The sequence below is a fragment of the Chiroxiphia lanceolata genome, chromosome 8 (assembly GCF_009829145.1).
Source record: "Chiroxiphia lanceolata isolate bChiLan1 chromosome 8, bChiLan1.pri, whole genome shotgun sequence".
NCBI lineage: Eukaryota > Metazoa > Chordata > Aves > Passeriformes > Pipridae > Chiroxiphia > Chiroxiphia lanceolata.
The window spans coordinates 461,013-480,034 of NC_045644.1; the positions used below are offsets into that span (position 1 = coordinate 461,013).

Below are 19,022 nucleotides of genomic sequence, written 5' to 3' on the forward strand. Positions count from 1 at the left end.
CTGCAGGAATGCAGGATAAGCAGTTTCCCACAGAAACCCAGGAATATGAAAGGAGTAGCTCTAATAGTCAATGCAGCAGTCTGAGACTGAGCTTCACCAGCACTGGAGCACTGCCCCCTTCCACCTCACTGATGACTGAAACCTCCCAGCCTTGCCCAGGCTGCCTACTTGAGAGCTTTCAGATCAAGTGTCATTTGCTAATAAGGAGATTTACTATTTCATGTGTTTATATATATATATATAAACAGATATAAAATAGGTTCTGCAAAAGGCTCATACATTTTTACATCAAATGAGTTACTAAGAGATGTATTAGCTACATATTTTTAGAGGTAAATTCCGTGTCTCTATCCCTAGAAGTAATCTCCTCCAAGGCAAACGCAGTGTTCAGTCTGTGTAACAGGTGGGGGACATTAGTCACACTGTCTGTGCACAGAGTGTAAAAATCATAACACAGCCTGGAGAAGGTGATTCAGAACAGCCCGACTGCAGTGCCTGAACACACCCACCTGCTCCAACAGAGGCTCAGAACCAAACCTGGGCATTTCTTAGATGCCTACGGTCCAGCAGTGTGATCAACTCCTATATGCCCTCTATTTACCTTGAAATAATAAAAAGTGCTTCTGCTTATTTCATATTTTATTTAAAAGAATTGAAAGCAACACAGATGATGGCAATTGAATAAAAAGAAACATCTTTATTCTCACTGAGCAGCAAGATCAGTTTGAACACTGAAGATCAGAGTCCAGATGAACATGGTCTCAGTGCTGGGACGTGCAAAACACCAACGGCCAAAAAATCTTATCGGATTTTCCAGAGTTTTTATTCACTAACAACATGAAAGATGTTCACTGCAGGACTAAGATCAAGTAATTTTTAAATACAATTCAGCAAAAGTGCTTCAAGAGTTAATATTCTTTCATTATTATTACACAAAGAGTCTTTTATATACTGTTTCAAGTAAGAAAAGTTGAAGGAGGTCTTTATTTTCCTGTCAGACCAATTATCCTTAATGCTTACTGGATTCCTATCTGCAGCAAATACAGATACTAATCACAAAACTTACACCTTCATCCACCTCTCCCTCCAGCTGAGAGGTTTTTTTGTCCCCAACTATACCTGTGGTGTCCCAGTTTCTTCACTAATCCGTCTCAAGTCAGTGCCATATTAGTTCATCACCCTTGCAGCTAAGAAAATAGAAGATCTGTTGACTAACCACAGGAAAAGGCTCACTCTTAACCCAAAAAGAATGTCACCTGTATACTGGGAAATGTCTGGTATGTAGCTGGTCACTCATTAAATCTGACTTTAAAAGAAACAAGTTTCAAACTGACATTCTTTCGTAATTACATCTTTCCAGTGTGATAACTCATGAAGTGCTGGAGCTTGGAAAGATGACCAAAAATGTTTCAAAACCCCTAGAACCAATGGTTTTGAATCTGACAGCTACATAAGAAGATTTACATACATATTTTGCACCATATAATTTCATACAACCCGAGGAAACGTGTATTTAGTGACCTTTCAGACACACTGTATGCCTGAGGTAGAGCACTCCCAAAATAAAAACAGTAAAAACCTCTGCACTACAAAAAGCTTCCTTCTACACACATAGCACCCTTGAAAAAAAGGAAACTATTTAAGGCTCTGAGGTTTGGTTTTGTTCAGTGTGTGCCAGGTTGCCTACAGATCCATTTACCCAACTCCTGTATGAACAAGAGAAACCACTTGTCCATGTACTGCAAAGATAACCTTCCAAGCATGAAACCACTGCCTACAGACAGATCTACTGATTCCAATTAGCACCACTCTGCCATTAGAAAAACAAGCCTTTGTGCTGCCATCACTCAGGGCATTACCTCTCTGGAGCAGTCTGAAAATCACAGTGCTGCTTTACCATCAATTCTTGCACAGCAGAAAAGGACTCAGATCCTGGGAGATTTTTAATGCTTCTGAACACTAGAGGATTTTGTACCTAGAACAGGCATGGTGTCAACAAAAAGAAAAAAAAAAGATCTCTCCTTTCAGCAGCAGTAGAAATGAGAACTTCAAGAAGGAGTGCCCTATAAATTTAACTACTAAGAGAGATTCATATCACAACTACAGTAGAAACCATTCAGAAATTAAAACTCTCCCTTTGCAGAACCTTTGAGAAAGGTCTCTCTACTGGCTGCTGCTTTCTGGAGTTAAGACATGGTCACAATCTCAGGCTCTATTTCTGGTACTTCTGCATATAACGACATCATATGAATAATACATAATTTTTTAAATTTTATACTTTTTCCAATACCTCTATTACCATATTATGAAGTAATTTCTATTATAAAACTTATAAAATCAAATCAATAGCTATTTACATTACTTCTTGTCTTAAGTTTTGCCAAAAATAAGAAACTGCTCGGATTGCATTCTATAATGGCAAATTAAAATAGGCTTGTCTAATTGTTCTTCCCAGCGAATTCAATATAGCCCCAGCTTCCAAATAAAGCATAAAACTATTTAACATGACTAACTATACTGCAAATGATCAGTTCCCAAGATAATTCATGTTGGAAGGGACCAGATGAGGTCATCTCTATACCCAATAGAGAAATGTTAGAAGCAACCCATTGAGACGTTACTTCTAATGAAAAGAAAGTCATTCCCCTCTGTGGTAGCGTGCTTTAAAATAAAGTACAGTTTCTCAAAACAGGCTAGTATCAATACTTAGCTTTTTTTTTTTTTAATGTAACAAACTGAGAAGCAAAGTATTCTTAAAATATACAGGACTGACTCACTGCTTAGGCAATACCTGATCTACTTAAGAGTCTACATGGATGAACTCGCAAGATGTGAAATTTAGAAAAAAACCAGCAGCTGTCATATTTTTTCACATCCTTTCTTAAGAAATACCAGGAAGTTAAATTCTGGTGGGAGACAAGTCTGCAAGCACTTCCTCCTCAGCCTCCACATACACACAAAAGGCTTTGTATTTTCATTATGGTAAAGTGTATTTTTTTTTTGTCTAGAAAGAGCCCAAAAACCAAAGCTGTCCAAAATCTACACAAGCGAGACCAGGCCCTGTTCAAAACAGCCAAACTCCACCCAACAGTTAAGAACAGGCTGGACAGCACAGCACCTCCCTACCTGTACCTCCACACCTGATGGGATGGGGGCATATCAAGGTTACCACCGCAAGCAGATTAATAAAAGGTTAACGAGCAAGGTACAGCTCATCAGAGAACTAATCCAGATGAACACGTGACTACTGCAACAGCACCAGCCAGCAAGAGACAGACACCTGAAGCAGTCCTGTAAACGTGTCTGTAAATCCTAAACCTGCTATGGCAATGCAGAACTGCAGCTCAGTGTTAACCACTTCATCCTACTGTTAAAAGCCATGACACAGAAAGTTAAAGCCAACATGAACAACATCTACAGTATTAAACAACCGTTTGAGTGTATCCAATGAAAACCCACATAAACAAACTCCACTCTGTGCTGCCAGCATTCCTGGTCATTCTCTAGTGAAAGAAACCTGCGTGAGAAATACAGCATCAAGGGGAGCTGGGCGGGTGCCAGACTGACCGAACACAGCTCCTGACAGTGCCAGCACTGCACATCTGGGCACAGCAACACAGCTGCTGGGGCTGGGGCCACTCTGCAAAACATCACAACCCACAGGGATGTCGAGGCTTTCCACTCTCATTCTCAAGTTCCACCCACTACTCCACTTGACTTAGGACTGAAAAAACATGTAATTGAAACAGTTAATTCGAGTCAAAATTGAGTTTGGAGTACGTAGAGCCAAATAAATGATACCTACAATTATTCATTAGGGCTAGCTATTAAAAAAAGAAATAACAGTGATTCAGTTATCTCACTCTCAAAAGTGCAGCAGAACTTGTGTATCTTGGAGAAGAAAAATGGTCATATTAGATCTTCCCCACATCTGAACAAGATACTGCTCCAACATACAAAAATGTTTTCAGAAAAGCTGTTTGCATGTCTATTACAAAGCAAGAAATACATTAACTACAAAACAGTGGTAACTGTTGCTATTATCAATTGAATTGCACAAATCCTTTATCAATGATAACAAAACCCCCAAACTATAAACAACCCAGCCTACCATTCAGTGGATTTTAGCAGCAGCCTTACATCTAGGGACATAATCAAATTCTACTATACAAGACAGCAATTCCCATTCAACGGCAGAGCAGCTTCATAATAGGGTGTTTTGCCAGACACAAACACATTTATTAAAGGGCCAGAGAAAACACACCCTATTAGAATAAAACACAAATTACTACTTATGTGTTTAGACAAAGTGCATCCCTTCTTTTTTAATTAGTAGACAATTGCTTTTGTAGAGACAAATGTGCATAAAATGCCAGACAAACTTTAAATGCACTTACTAGGCTGCACTGCCTCTCCTACAGACACTCAGGAGTGCAGCAGGAATGCAAGAGGCCTTTTTCTCCTTTCCAGCTGCAGTTATGCACATCATACAAAGCCAGTCCTAGCAATGGATAACACAAAGGATGATCTTACTAATCACTGCTCTGCTGCATTAATTTTGTACGAACTGGAAGGAATACAGAAGTACATGTGCAGTAATCTGGTTGTAGCAACAGACAGCACACATTAAGATACATTCTTTTTTCATACGGTATTTAATAACTAAATAACAGAGGAGGTGGGGATCTGCTACAAAACCTTAGTTACAGGATGATCAAATACTGACAAAAGTTCTCTTCTTACGCCATTCACAACCAAGTAATAACATCTATAAAGTTGCCTAACACAAAAGAAAATGGCATATTTTTAATTTTAGTGCTAACGAATACCTTGAAACAAGATGAAACTCTTTTGTAAACTTCAACCTGGAAGCCAGAGAGCCAATCTGAACAGAGCAGCAAAGTGCCCCTTTTAACCAGCTGAAAAGGGAACTCCTCCCGCTCCAAGTGCTTTTGTTTACAAGGCTGTAATTACCGCTATTCAAAGATTTATTTACAATGTTACTTGAGCAGGAGTAGGGACATAGCAGAAAAGTTTTGAGCTATGCGTGGATGCAAATATTTAAACAAAGGGATACAGGCCACAGGAAAAACAAATGAGGAGAGGATAATCACACTCCCTGCAGATGAGAAACTTTTAAACTCTAAGTAAGGTAACACATTATTAAGCAGTTGTGAAACTCCTGACTTCTTCCTATATACTCTTTGCTATGGAATATATTAACATATCATATTCCCAAATTCAGTGTGTTCTTACAAATTCTATTTAAACCACCAAGTTTTGTATCTTATCAGCAGGGTACTTATTTTCCAAACACCATCTAAACCATAATGTCTCAGCTCTCGGCTCAGCCCCCACATAAGAAAGTATTGTTACTACTCAGCTGTTACCAAGCCTTGCTGCCTTGGGATCCACCTGCCTAAACTCCCCTGGGGCACACTGGTGGAGAATAGTGGCTTTAGACTGTTTTTCACAAGACCTTGTGCTACTGGGGACAGCTAAATGTTCCCCCTTGAAGTTTTAAAGGCCAGGCTCTGCACAGCAGGACACCAGTGACCCGACCTTCCTTCCTCAAGACAACGACATTAGTAGCATTAAGCTTAGTGTGCTGCCTGCCCCCTTCAAACAGGGAGGGGCAGAAGGACATGATGAGGTCATGGCATAAAACTTAAAGGTCAAAACCACCCTCCCAGGGTTGGACACTGTTTCACTGAACATCTGCCACCCTATGCTGCCAGCCTGCTATGTAGTGCAAAATTCAACTGATCCTGCATTTTCCTCTAAAGCACTCATAAATGTCCAACTCCTTTAACTAAAGAGAACATTTTAAATTAACAGGTAATTCTTTTTAGTTTTATAATAATTTATACTTCGTATAGCAGTGTCAGTTACCTTCTGTCCTCACATTTCCACACATTTCTATCTCAGGTTCTACATTCTGCTTCTTTCCTTATTTTCCCTTCCAGTTCCTTTAAGTGCCAGTGGCTCACATAGGCCTCAGTCATTCTTTCTGGGGCAGAAAGTTTGAGAAACACGTGGAAAACTGACTCCTTCTACCTAAATGATAGCACCTTACTGTCCAGGTGTACCTGTCAGAGGAAAAATGCAGATGTCTGTCTTCACCTGCTGAAGGGAAGGAGCACATCATCCCTGGCTCCACGGGAACCCTGAAAACTTGTCAAGGGAGTGTCAAGTCCACCTGCTGTACTTGCTCTTCCCAGGTATGCCAAGAGTGCTCTGCACGACTGTGCTATCCCAGCCTCTCCTTAGGGCCCTTCCCCACAGTTAAAGAGCTTCAGGCTCTTTCCAAAAAAGTAAGAGAACAGAAGCAAACTTGCTCTTGACAGCTGCCCAGGGATTGCTCGCTTCTGGAGAGCCATTCAGCGCCTCAACATTTGAAAGGACCACCACAGCACTCAAAGAAACTACTTATTGCCCTGTCAAAGCTGTCCAACCTTGGATATTTTACAAATCCACTTTCATGAGAACTCTTAGGAACTCAACTGCAGGAGAACCAGCTGAAAAGGCTCTAAAAATTACATCACTACAGAGCTAATTACACTTCAAAATTCAAATAGGCATTTTCAGCTACTCATCTCTCATGAATTTCAGGAAAAAGGCTTATTGCAGAAGAATGTGGTAAACAAAACACAAATCCACACTTAACACATAATACAAGCTACAAAGAACAAACAAAAGAGAAAGGAAAGATGGTATTGTAAGAGTGGTAAGAGAGAAGAGAAACATAGTACCTGGACAGTGGTAAGACATTCAGTACCAGAGTGTGGAATCAAAGTCAAGATGTCCCTTGCCACTTCTGCTACAGAAATGTCACTGATCATTTCATTATATTCACTGTACAATGCACTCTGTGCTGCAATGTGCACATTTGTAAAAGAAAACATACTATCATACAAAGAAGGAAAAAAAAACCCCAAAAGGTCCCCAAAGTTTTCCTTACCACAGTGGTGGTAATATTTCTCTTATTAACCTCTAGGCTTTACCCAAGTTACAGAAGAAATTAAGCAGACCAGAAGAGAAGCTGACAGCATATATCATAGGATCTCAAAAGGATGCCTCAGAGAGAGAACTGTACCCATTGTCACATTAGGCAACAACCACTTCACCTCTATAGGTGAGTGTAAGCCACAGGTGCTGCCCAGGTGGCTCACCAGTGGCAGGAGCTATGGAGGACACCCCAAAGCCACACACTCTCTGCAAAGCCGTCCTTTATCTCTTCCAAAGAGGGATATCATGGTCCTGTTGTCGGACACCTCACAGGATCCCAAAAATCTTTGACACCTCCTAATTCTGCCATTTAGTTACACACAGTACAGGACATGTCACAACCTCACTGTGCAACGGCTTCTTCACCTGGTATAAATGGAAAACGATCCTTCCCTCCCTGGAAAGCTTCTGACAGCAGACAAGCACTGGACAAGTACCCCTACTGCAGAAGTGCCCACAAAAATCTCTTTTTACCTGCTAAGAGCAAAACAGCAATTCTGCTGCACACCACCCCCAGTAACCCTGAGGTCGCAGGACATCTTACCTGATTTTATAATTGGGTAGGGTGTGCTTGCGCTTAATAACCTTCTTGAACTGGTTCACTATGATGGAAGTGAGCTGGGGCATGGGCCTCCCTTCGAACTGAGACTTCACCTCGAACAGTATCACGGGGTCGTCCATGAAAGAGAAGAACCAGTGAGTGAAGGGCAGACGCGTGAAGACCAGCTTCAGCTTCCCCATCACCCGGGAGATCTTCACGAAGAGATAGGCCGACTTGCCAAAGACCAGGTCGGCGTCGATGGCCAGGTGGAAGCCACCATTGTACTCCAGGTCCACCTCGAAGCCCAGCTCCTCGGGACAGCCCTCCTCGTTGCAGCACACCGGCCGGATGAGCTTCACCGACTTGAACACGGGCAGGACATCGCCGAGAGAGACCTCCCTGAGGCTGAGCCCCTCCAGCACCTTCCCCGTCATCTTGGCCTGGAGCAGCTCCTCGAACTCCACCTTGATCTTCTTGGTGACCCAGTCCCTGACCAGGGCAGTGTCCCTGAGCTCCCTGAAGAGGAAGAGGAAGATGGCATTGAGGAAGTGGCAGCTCTCCTCGCGGGAGGAGGGGGCCGGGGGGGGCTCCGGCTGCGGCGGCTGTTTGCTGCCGGGCTCGGGGCCCGGGGCGGTGGCGGCCGCAGAGGCCGGGGCCGGGCTGGGGGCCGGCTCGGCCGCGGCGGGGCCACCGGCGGGCTCGGCGCCCTGCAGGTATTCCCTGAGGCCGTGCTCGGGCGCCACGCGAGAGTAGACGATGCCGCCGGGCGCGTCGCCCGTCCCGCCGGGGGGCTCGGGCTTCTTCCTGTAGAGGAGCAGGAGCTGGAGCAGGAGCGTGAGGCAGCAGCCGGCGAGCGCCGAGAGCAGGATCACGTACAGCAGCGGCATCCTGGGGCCCGCCGGGCCGCGCCGCCCCGCGCCGCCCTCACCGCGCCGCCACCGCCGCCATCGCGGGGCCGCGCCCGCCCGGCGGGTCCAACGGCCGCGGGGCCGCGCATACGGGTCACCCGCCGGACGGGGGCGGGGCGGGCCGCCCGAGCGGCCAATAGGCGGCGGCGCCGCGCGCCCTCCGCGCGCTGCTATTGGCGGAGCCCTCCGAGCAGCGTCACGGCGGCGCGCGCCAGTATGGCGTCACTGGGCGGGGGGGCGGGGCGATGTGGGCGGGGCGGCGGCGGCGCGCGCAGGGGTCACACCGGGGCGTGAGGGGCGGGCGCGCTCCCGAGACAGCGGCGGGGACACGATCCCGGGGCAGGCACCATCCCGGGACAAAGTCCTGCGAAACACCATCCCGGGACACCAACCCGGGACAGACACCTTCTCCGGACACGACCTGGGAAACACCATCCCGGGACACCAACCCGGGACGAAGTCCTGGGAAACACCATCCGGGGACACGATCCTGGGAAACACTATCCCCAGACACGCTCCCGGGACACCATCCTGGGAAAATCCATCCCCAGACGCGCTCTCGGGCCGCCCCAGAGCCGCCCCAGAGCAGCCCCGCCCGTCTCTCCCCATCGGCGGTGAAGGCGCACCCGGGCAGGGGAAGGAAGGGCAGCCCCCGGCTGTGGAAGGGGGCCGGTGTCACTGGAGGGCCGGTGCCAGAGAAGGGACGATGAGCCCCTTCAAAGGCGGGCGGCTGGATGGTGGTTGTCTCAGTACAGTGACCCTGGGGAGAGGTGAAGGGATAAAGTCTGTCTTTACGGGCGTTCTGTAACCTCTTTGTTACTGATGACAGATGCTTGTAACACATTTTTCACATTTTGAAAAAACTGCATGTATGACATTTTATCAAGCTCTGCTATCGTTGGTGGTCAGATATAAATCTGTTTCCGTCCTCTTCAGCTATCTCCTAAAGCTTGAAAGCCGTCATTGAACACAGGAAGTAAAAACCTGGGGAGAAAAGGAAGACGAAGAAAAGCAGGCTGAGAACTTTGCACACAACATGATGGTGTTTCAGCCTGTGCTGTGTGTGAGATCACTGCTGGCCTGTGGGCAGGGCAGTCAAGGACAGACGTTTCTTTGTAGGACAAAACTGCTGCTTCGATGAGATCAGAGAGGAGAGAAGAGGAGGGACCTCCCTGCCCAGGCTGCTCAGAACACTTTCCGGGGAGGTGACACATCAGTCCGGGTGGAGACTCTTCAGAAAGAGTCGTTTTGAACATTTTAAGATTAACCCAGAAGGCCCATCATATTCAAATTTGGCTTACAGAATTGTCATATAAAATAACCACATTTTTACTGGAAAATATAATTGTAGCTCGGGAAAAAACCCACCACCCTGTTATTCTAATCCAGCAAACTCATTTAAGGGCCAGATCAAAGGTGAACATACTGGTGGAGAATGTACTATGACAGCTGCACACTGTTTTTCCAGGTCATTGCCTTTGTCAGGGGTAGTCTTTCCTTTCCCTCTTGGAATAGAAGTTTTATGATTTCTGAAAGACAAACACAGTGGAGACAAAAGTTACTTAAATAATAAAGCTTGTTTTCAACACCGGTTTTTATGTTTAGTTAAATACCTAGCTGAAAGGTTCTTAAAGAATATTATATTTTAATAGAATAAAAGGACATTTATGCTCACCTTGTTGGTTGGGGGGTTTTTTCCAGCCCCCAGAACTGCTTCAAAATGCAAACAAGAGGAGAAGAAATGTGCAATTTTATTGCCAGGAAGATAAAAGCTCTCTTCCCCATCCCCCTTCATGAAGTGTGTGGGGTGGGAGGATTGAAAAGCTCCTAATGATGCAGTGCTGTGGTTTGAAACTAGAGATTCAGAGTATGAATTTTTTATAGGTCTTGTGACTGCAAGTTGAAATGCCTGGGTGTTTAACAGAGCACTCCTATAGAAATACCAGAGAGGTCATTAGTCCAGCTTTGAACTGCTCTGTCACGGGCCTGTACCATGGCTAATACAGGCACACTGCAAGAATGGAAAGGTTTGGGATTGGCAGCTAAATGGCTTTTCAGATAAGGAGTAATATATTCAGAAAGGCAATAGCAGCCTTGCTTTTGGGTCAGGAGGAACAGCAGGAGAATAAAAAAAAAGTCATGTTGCAGAAGACTCAATTGAGTATTTTCTTCTGTTAGACAAGCAGAATAGGGAATTTGGCACATTCTGTGCACCTGATGGCAGCTTAAGAGCCTCTGAAATGTTCAGCTCAGTAATCGCTTTTCTCCTTTCCCAGGAACATTTTCAACAGGAGCTGTGTTATCTCAAAAGGCACGTTATGAGCAAGAATCAGGCCTGGTTTAGCATTTTCTGGGAGAATGGGAGAATGGAGGGAAATAGCAGCAGATGCATTAACATAAATACAAAATGATTGTGCAAAAATATTATACAACAAAGGTTGAAATAAGAGAGAAAAATATTTAAATTTGTCAGGTAGAGGAGAAAAAAAGGATTCATCTTAATACCATCTAAAAAGGGCCTTTAAGAGCATATTTTACTTTGGCTTCAGTTTGGAAGCTCTTATTTGCATTTTCTGAAAGTCTAGATAAATAAAAAGGTGTATTTAGTCTCACCAATTTCTCCCTGGTTATGCAGAGCTTTGTAAAATGGTGTAGAATGTACTCAACTATTTACTCTTTGAATAGCAGGAAATTATTGAATAAAACACAAGACATGCAAAAACAAAAAAAGCCTAAATTCATATTGATTTTTTCAAAAAGTACTAGGAAATAGGGATTTATGTGAAATATATTTCACATAAATATATTTCATATATTTAATTAAGGAAAACACTCTTTAATTTGCGAATCAATTTAGGCCATGATGGCAAGAAAGCTGTAAGTGTAGAACTTCAAAATTAATTTTCAACATTTTGCAGGAGATTGTGACAGTGATAGTGTACAAAGATTGCAAAATATGTAGAGTTCTGTAGTTGATAATAGAGAGCAAGTAGCATGAATTCACAGAAGGGGTGTGTTTGAGCAAATTCTCCTGTTCTAAGCAAAGACTAGTGACACTCCTGGAACATTTGTCTTGATTCATCTCACTCGTGACTGATCCAGGGATCACTGGGCTTAGGAGCAGCTTTAGAAACCCCAGGCAGTAGGACCAGTTGAAGAGACACACTTCAAATTTCACACTGCAGCACCACAGAAACAATCATCCATGTCACAAGCTGGGAAAGGCAATTTCACATGGGGTGGGTTTTATTTTTTTCAAAACTACAAAGTAGTCTTAATAGATTATTTTTCAAAGCGGGAAGTTCTGGGTTGTTTTGTAATTAGTGGTTTTAGTAATTTTCTTCATCACTGGACTGGAATCGTTGCCTTCTTTTGTAATATCTATTGGCAAAATTATTTCATTCTTTCCTGGGTCTCCTATTGTTTTTGTATTACATCTTTTAGAGACCAAAATTAGATTATCATTCTCATGGTGCTGTGTGAAACAGGATTTAGAAAGTGATTAGGTAAATTCATGAGGAAAAACAATCCATTGAAGGCTGTTAAATACAAAGATTGCTGGAAGTTACTGTGGTGACAGACTGCTGGAGGGTGTCTTTTTCTCTTGTCTGTCCTCAGGCATCTACAATTTCAGCCAGGATATGCTGCACAGAGCATGTTGGTCTACTCCAGTTCTGAAGATATGTAAAAAAAAAAAAAAAGAAACACAGTGATCAGGACTGCTTCCAGTTCTGGTTCTCAACTCTGCCAAGCACAATGTTATCTTATTATCAGGTGATTCTACATTTTATTGGTGAAAACCTCTTTAAAAACACTGAGACTTTAGGTCATGTGAGATTTTCTCTGATGCCATCTAAATTCCTACTTTCTTTCTGTTTTAATTCTGCCTCTGAAGGGGCAGTTTGCAGAAGGAGTCTGCCCCCAGTGCTGGCAGAAAGAGCTCATCCCATCTCCAGCTGGAGGAATTTGTCTCACTGCCCCTCTGAGCCCATTTTTGCACAGAGGATGGTCCATCTCTTGTGGCTTGGTGTTTGTTTCCAAGTCCCTCGAGTACATTTCACTCTTATAAGCAAAGTTCCTCCACTCAGAATTTGTGGCAGAAAGTACAGTTTGGGTGACTCAATCCTATTTAGGCTGTATTAGTGCTATAGAGAACCACCAGAAGATTGCCAGCTGGAATAAATCACTGGATCCACTGAGTTGAATGCACCCACTTGTCCCACTGAAAAATACAACACTCCCCCCTCCCTCCCACTTCTAGTTATTTTTAGGGATGGCAAGTGAGAATTTTAGGAGGGTTTATTCCTGTTCTAGAAATGTCTCACTGCAAGACCTCTGTTCAAGATAGAAATGCATATTACATGTTGCTTTTTGGTGGCCCCTGCCTGGCAGCCTACCCCTCAGTTTTCAGAGACAGTGACAAACTACAGGGTTTACTTTGGAATTGTGAATACTGTGTGTAGCAGGAGAAAATAAACCAAAACAACTCCACTAGCTGCCCAAAGATGCAGATGGCCCAAATTGGCACTCATGTCTGAAGAAGAAGAGGTTTTTAACTTTTTGTCTAAATTTCTGGGTCTAGTATAATCTGTCTGACAACAGGGGTACTCTCATTTAGGAACATATTTGCAATCTTACCTGCAACAAGTAAGCACTCGAGCTGGTTGGTAATAGTGGCTTGGAGTCCAACCACTTTGGATCAGAACATGTTAAAACAAAAAAGGGAGTGAGGGTTTGCATCTAAGGTTTAGTTTGGCCCAAATACAAATCCAGTATTTTCACTGAAGCTCATCTTTAATTATCTTTTGAAGTATGTTCTGCTTGTTTAATCAAGAGCTTAACATTTTGGATGTAAAGATGCTTTGGATACTTACTTCAAGAGGCTCATCATGTTCAAGCTTAAAGTATCCTGGTTCTTAATTAGGGATTTTGTTACTATCTCACACAGACCCTGGCTTTTATTATATCATGAAACAAGATCCTCCACTTGGGAACTGTGTAGCGCTCAGATAACTTTTCCAAGATTAAATAAAATTTTTTAAAAAGCTATTTTAATTGTAAATGCAACAAATTCAGGCTTTTAATATTACCAGTATCCAAGTCAAACTGAAGATTTCCTTTATTCCCTGTCTGCTGTTACATCTTAAGTCCAGAAACTGTTTTTTAATTCGCAGATGCAAGTGAGACTTGTCACATGTATTTTGCTTCTGCCTGCATTTACTTCACTGACTCCTGGTATTCATGTAGATGCCAGCTTGCTCGAGCTTTGGAAAGTGATATGTTTGGGATAGTTATTATCACATTTGTCATTTAATGTTCACTCAAGTACCTTTTCCTTGCATATTCTGAAGCAGATTCACCATCCCTACTCAGGAGTGCCAGCAGCCTCCCCGAGGCCCTCTTGCACGCTCCCAAATAATGTTTTTCAGAGTGGAGATTGTTTTAGCTACTTCCCCTAATCCATTTCAAGTATAATTACACTATGGTCAATATGTTTTTGATGTTCCACAACCTCACATTATTTTTTTTAATACTTGGCTCACTTCCTGGATTAGCCCAAAGCAGCCTCTGGCTGATGGAGAGGCTTCAGGAAACTGCATTAAAAAGCAATTTTGAGTTTATATAAGGATTCAATGGCTGAAGGGTTAAAACACGTTTTGGAGATGAATATGTTTTTGAGATGAGGATCCCTGCGAGGCTTTGTGGCTCACTTGCCCTTCATTAAAAGTGTAATTCCCTGCGTGGTCTGCAGGTATTTTTGGGTCCGGGCAGCAGCCGGTCCCGGAGCATCTGCTCTGGCTCTGCAGCCTCCGGAGCAGCTCGGCCAAACCAGGCCAGGGCCAGAGGCTCCCTCCCTTCTGCTCCACCCTGCGGGAGGGTCCGAGCCGACCCGTGCCCTCCTGGAGACCCTTGGGGCAGAGCAGACACTGCTTACAGCCTTTGTGTCCTACCCGAGGGAGGGGACAGGCTGCGGGGGGAGCGGGGAGGAGCCCCCGGCACCGCCCCAGCCCCAGCCCGAGCTCACCCTGCAAATCCTGCTGATCCAAGCCCGCAGCGCTCACCCTGCAAATCCTGCTGATCCAAGCCCGCAGCGCTCACCGTGCAAATCCTGCTGATCCCAGCCCGCAGCTCCAGCCCCGGGAGCAGGGACAGGCCAGGGCAGGGCTGGGGCTTCTGGAGCTGCTCCTTCCCCCCGCCTGGCCCGGTGCTGGCTTGGCTGGGAAGAAAAGCTGAGTAAGGACACAGTAGGGATTTGAGGGAACCCTCTCCACGCTGCAGGGAATAACTCAGAAATGCTGTGTCAGATCTGTGAGTTTTCTTGGGAAAGGAAGATTCTGGGATTTCTCCATTACTCACCTCGGGGTCTCTGATTGCTGCTGTGTTTCATGGTGGTGTCAAGCCACTAAAAGGAAAAAAAAAGGCAATTACTGCTCAGGTCCTCTGCGTTCTGGAGAAGGTGTGGTTGGTGCGAGTGCAGGGACAGGCATGACTGGGCGCTGTCACTCTGGGACTCCCTGGGTTCTCAGTGCTCCTGGGCACCTGCAGGGGCTGTACATAAAACTGTCCATGTGAGCATTCTAAACGCATTTGTGGAGCTGAACCTTTCATAAATGCCTGAAGAGATCCTTTCCTTTTCCCTCCTGTTTGGTCAGCCCTCCCTCCCCTCAACCTAACAGTTTAAACTAAATGAATATATTTTGTTCCAAGCGGTTGAAGGTAAAGTCGGTGTTTTGATGTAAATAAATCTGGGGGGAAAGGTACCTTTTGTATTGGCAGGAAGCTTGGTAAAGGTGAATAGAAACATTTATTTACATATTTTCATTTCTGTTTCTTTCTACTAACAGGTTTTCACAACAGCCTTCCCCTGCCTGTGTTGATGTTTCTATATTCAGGGAATGAAAACATGCACGTGGACTCCCGTGGCTTTTCAGCATATTTCTGCACAAACTCAAGTAGATTTTCTTCAGAAGACAGCCTGACAACTATGTTTAAAGACAAACAGTAATCATTGCACCCATATCTACATACTGCAATACATGTACACATGTATGCCCATGTAATACATATCGATATCAATTTGGGCTACGTTTTTGTAATAACATAAGTCACTTTGTTAAACTATGTAAAATAAATAGCTTTGTTATTGAAGTCTCTGTAAATATCATTAGTAACACACTTCAGCTGAGAAAGCATAACATTACAATTCCTGCCTTTCTCCCATTAGAGTTGATTTAATAGTCTGGTTTTATACTACGCTGTCTGTGCTGCTTCTGTTCAGAGCCTGCTCAGAGCAAGGCAAGCACCAGACAAATTTAAATTCACCCCAAAACACGACCTCATGTTTCACTCTCAAAAAGTGACATTTGAAGGGGCAGAAGCAATTTGCAGTTTCACAAACATTTTGCAAGGTTTAAAACTGTAGTATCTCTGGCCAGAGATCTGGCCTTAGCCTTTGACACTGAGTCTAGGCCATAACTTTTTAACACCTTCTACCTTTTTTGTGCATGAAACACTACAGAGGAATGAACTAAGTGAACTGCCTAGACAAGGAAAGTAACAAAAATAAGTAAGAAAAATAATTAGGAAAATTAGTAGGTTGGGGGGTTGTTCTGAAATTTGGATTATCAGTAAAAATGGATAGAAATCTCTGGCAGAAATGCAATTTAAATCAGGGTTCTTCATGTTGACTTCCAATCTATTGACAGGACAGAAAATTGAAATCCCTTCTAACTGAAGAACAATTCCCCATTTTTGGACAAACTGTACTCTTGTAGCTTCATTAAGCCAGAAGGCAAAACTCATGGATATTCCTACAGTTTTGTATCTGTTCAATTTGCACTTTTTTTTTCCCCAGGCACTCAGTGATGCTGTGGATACTGGATTGAGTGAGAAGGTGAAATTCTTCACTGCAGGCTATAAGAAATGAGGAACCTGTTTGTTGTTCTCAGTACCACAGCAGATTAGCATTTCCTCCCACTACCAGCCTACAACTTTTCAGTTATTCCACTAATTTTAGGATCATGTCTCTAAAACCACAGCTGCCTGAAATGCAGCCTATATACTTCTATTTGAATTTACTTATTGAGCTCTACATCTAACAAATGGAAAAACTGAAGTAAATATTTTCAGTATGAAATTTAAAACTTCTCTAAAATAAGCCCTAAAGAAGCTTGGCCTCCTGAATAATTCCTGCTAAAATTTGTCATCTGTGCAAGGTTATTTAATCTGAATCAATATTGAAAAGAGAAAAAAGGCAGGAAGATGAAAATTGTCATATAAAAAGTGAAACTGAAGTTCTGTGGGGGCTGCAGTTCCAAATAACATTACTTTTATTGGAACGGGTAAAGCTGAGAATATGGTAATGAAAACTTGGATTTCTTTTGCCAAGATTTTGACTTAACCAGTTTTGATCAGCAACGTTTCTCAAAAGCTTTTTAAGAAAGCAGCCCATGTAACTACATGAGCACCAGCAATACATTTTATGCCTTTGGTACTGTGATCTAATCAGCTCAGCTTAAAGACAAAAAGAATCTTTAATGGAGTCAATACAGTTTTTGTTTGAATGCCATGTGTTGAAACTTCTCAGATTTAAGTGAGGGAGCTGCAGAGACGTGCACTGCCAGCCACATGAATGATAGCCCTTATTTTAGTAATAGGATTGCTGCATTTATCACCCCAATTACAGTGATCCTAAGCACTGATCCTAAGCCCTTCTGCTTCAGGAAAGGCAGAATGTATTAAACAAGGGGTGTCTGCAAAGGCAAGAAACTGTTAGCAGACTGCTGAAAATGTACATCTACAAGTTTTTAAGGGTTGAAAACCTGATTAAACCTCCTCTTAACTGTTGTTTAGTTCCACAGCCTGTCTCCTCCCACATACCAGCTCGTACAAGTGGGAGTACTGTCAGCTTCTCGTAGTCTGGGGGAGAAATGTTTCCTACATGGAATACAATCAATGCACAGCCCATCCAATGGCTCCAAGAAAGGTCTCCGTAGCAACATTAAGAACAATTATTTTTAAATGCTCTACCTTAGTCTTACATTCATGTTTTTTTAAATACAACTATTAAGTGTTTCCACTGCAGATGCTGCTGTGACCTAGTCATCCAACAAAACTCCTTTGTTCAGGCTTGAAAGGATGATCCCTGCCTTGTTTTTCTGCAGGTCACTGCAGGCTTGCTTTCCTTTGCAGTCAGTAAATATCCACTAAATATTTCATAATTATTTATCAACACACAGCTAGTCTGAAAAAGGAACCTGTAAAAAGTCCTTCTCCTCCTGTGGGGAGGAGGAAGAGGTGTGGGAGTAGAAAGAATTTAACAAGGAAAACTTGAGCAGGTTCTGGCCAAAGATCCGCCAAGTAGCACAGAAGCAATGGAAAATGGTAGAAAAAGAGAGGCAGGGGAGGCTCAACATACTTCTGCTCCATCTCTGGAGCAGCCTGGGCACAAAGGATGGCAAAGGCAGGGGAAGGGAATCACAGCTAAACAAGTATAAATTTCACGTTAAGAAGGATGGCAGGAAAAAAAACGAGTGGGGTTTTAACAACAGGCCTTGTGCAGAACAGAGTAGGTAAGAGGATAGGGGAAAGGAACAGATGGGTAAAAGGGTTGAGCTCTGTCCCATGGTAAAGCTCTTCAGGGGAGACCAGAGGTCTCTAACAGAGATACACAGAGATGCATTTGTGCAACGATTTGTCTTGGGCAGGCAGAGCTGGGGTATTTGGGGGCTCCTCTCCCTTCTGTTAGGAAGGGGGCACAGATTCCTTCAGCTCATTACAGCTCTGTTCTGAAAGGGGATTGTCTGGGAAGTGCTCCCTCCTCAGGGCTACATACCCTGTAGCCCTTTCCCTGTTTTACTGGGACAGCCTGGGAGAGAGCCCGTGGATGGCACTGTGGCTGAGCTGCCCACGGCTCCAGGAGAAGGGCAGCCAGCAGCAGCTCTGGGAGTGCCTGGTGTCATCAGTGCAGTACTGACACGGGGGGAGAGCAGAGCAGAGCAGCTGGAGATTTGGGACCAACTGCGGGATCTGTTCAGGGTCCGTCTGTTCAGGGTCCGTGCCAAAGGGCAGCTGGACAGGCTGCTGGCTGAGCCTGTTCTAGCACCACTGTTCATAACCAAGGTAATTGTCTGTGTTTGATTTTGCACAGGAGATTTGTGGGCATTAGTGCTTCCTCCACACCAGTTGCTCAGCACATCTGATGCTGTAACATGAGCTCCACTGTTTCCTCCCTGGCCACAAGGGCACCGTCAAGGACATTTGCAGAGTATACACCAAGTTATCTGTGAAATCCTCTCAGGACAATGAAAATATTGCTTTTCCACAAGGCCAAGTTCTTTGATTCCCACAGTTACTCTCAGCAGCACAACTCTTCCCACAGTAACTTTCTTTTTCATGTCTTTTAATGGAACGATGCATTTACTGGAGGAAACTGTTCACTTGACATAAGATAGGTGCCATTTAGAGCAAGTAGAGGTTCAAACAGGTGAAGGAGGAGGTCACAGATGCAATGAAGATTTAAAAGCAAGTTATTGCTGCTCCTCTCACAGCATCAACCTTTCCCT

The 19,022-nt window shown here is 43.9% G+C and overlaps 1 protein-coding gene across 1 annotated transcript in view; it reads right to left on the reverse strand.

The window, feature by feature from the left end:
• Positions 1 to 8,479, reverse strand: part of PDZD8 (PDZ domain containing 8) — a 59,165-nt gene extending 50,686 nt beyond the window's left edge. The window contains exon 1 of the mRNA XM_032695041.1: positions 7,553 to 8,479. Coding sequence (XP_032550932.1) covers positions 7,553 to 8,436 — 884 coding nt within the window. The 5' untranslated portion in view covers positions 8,437 to 8,479. The remainder of the gene's footprint in view (positions 1 to 7,552) is intronic.
• Between the last annotated feature and the right edge of the window lie 10,543 nt (positions 8,480 to 19,022).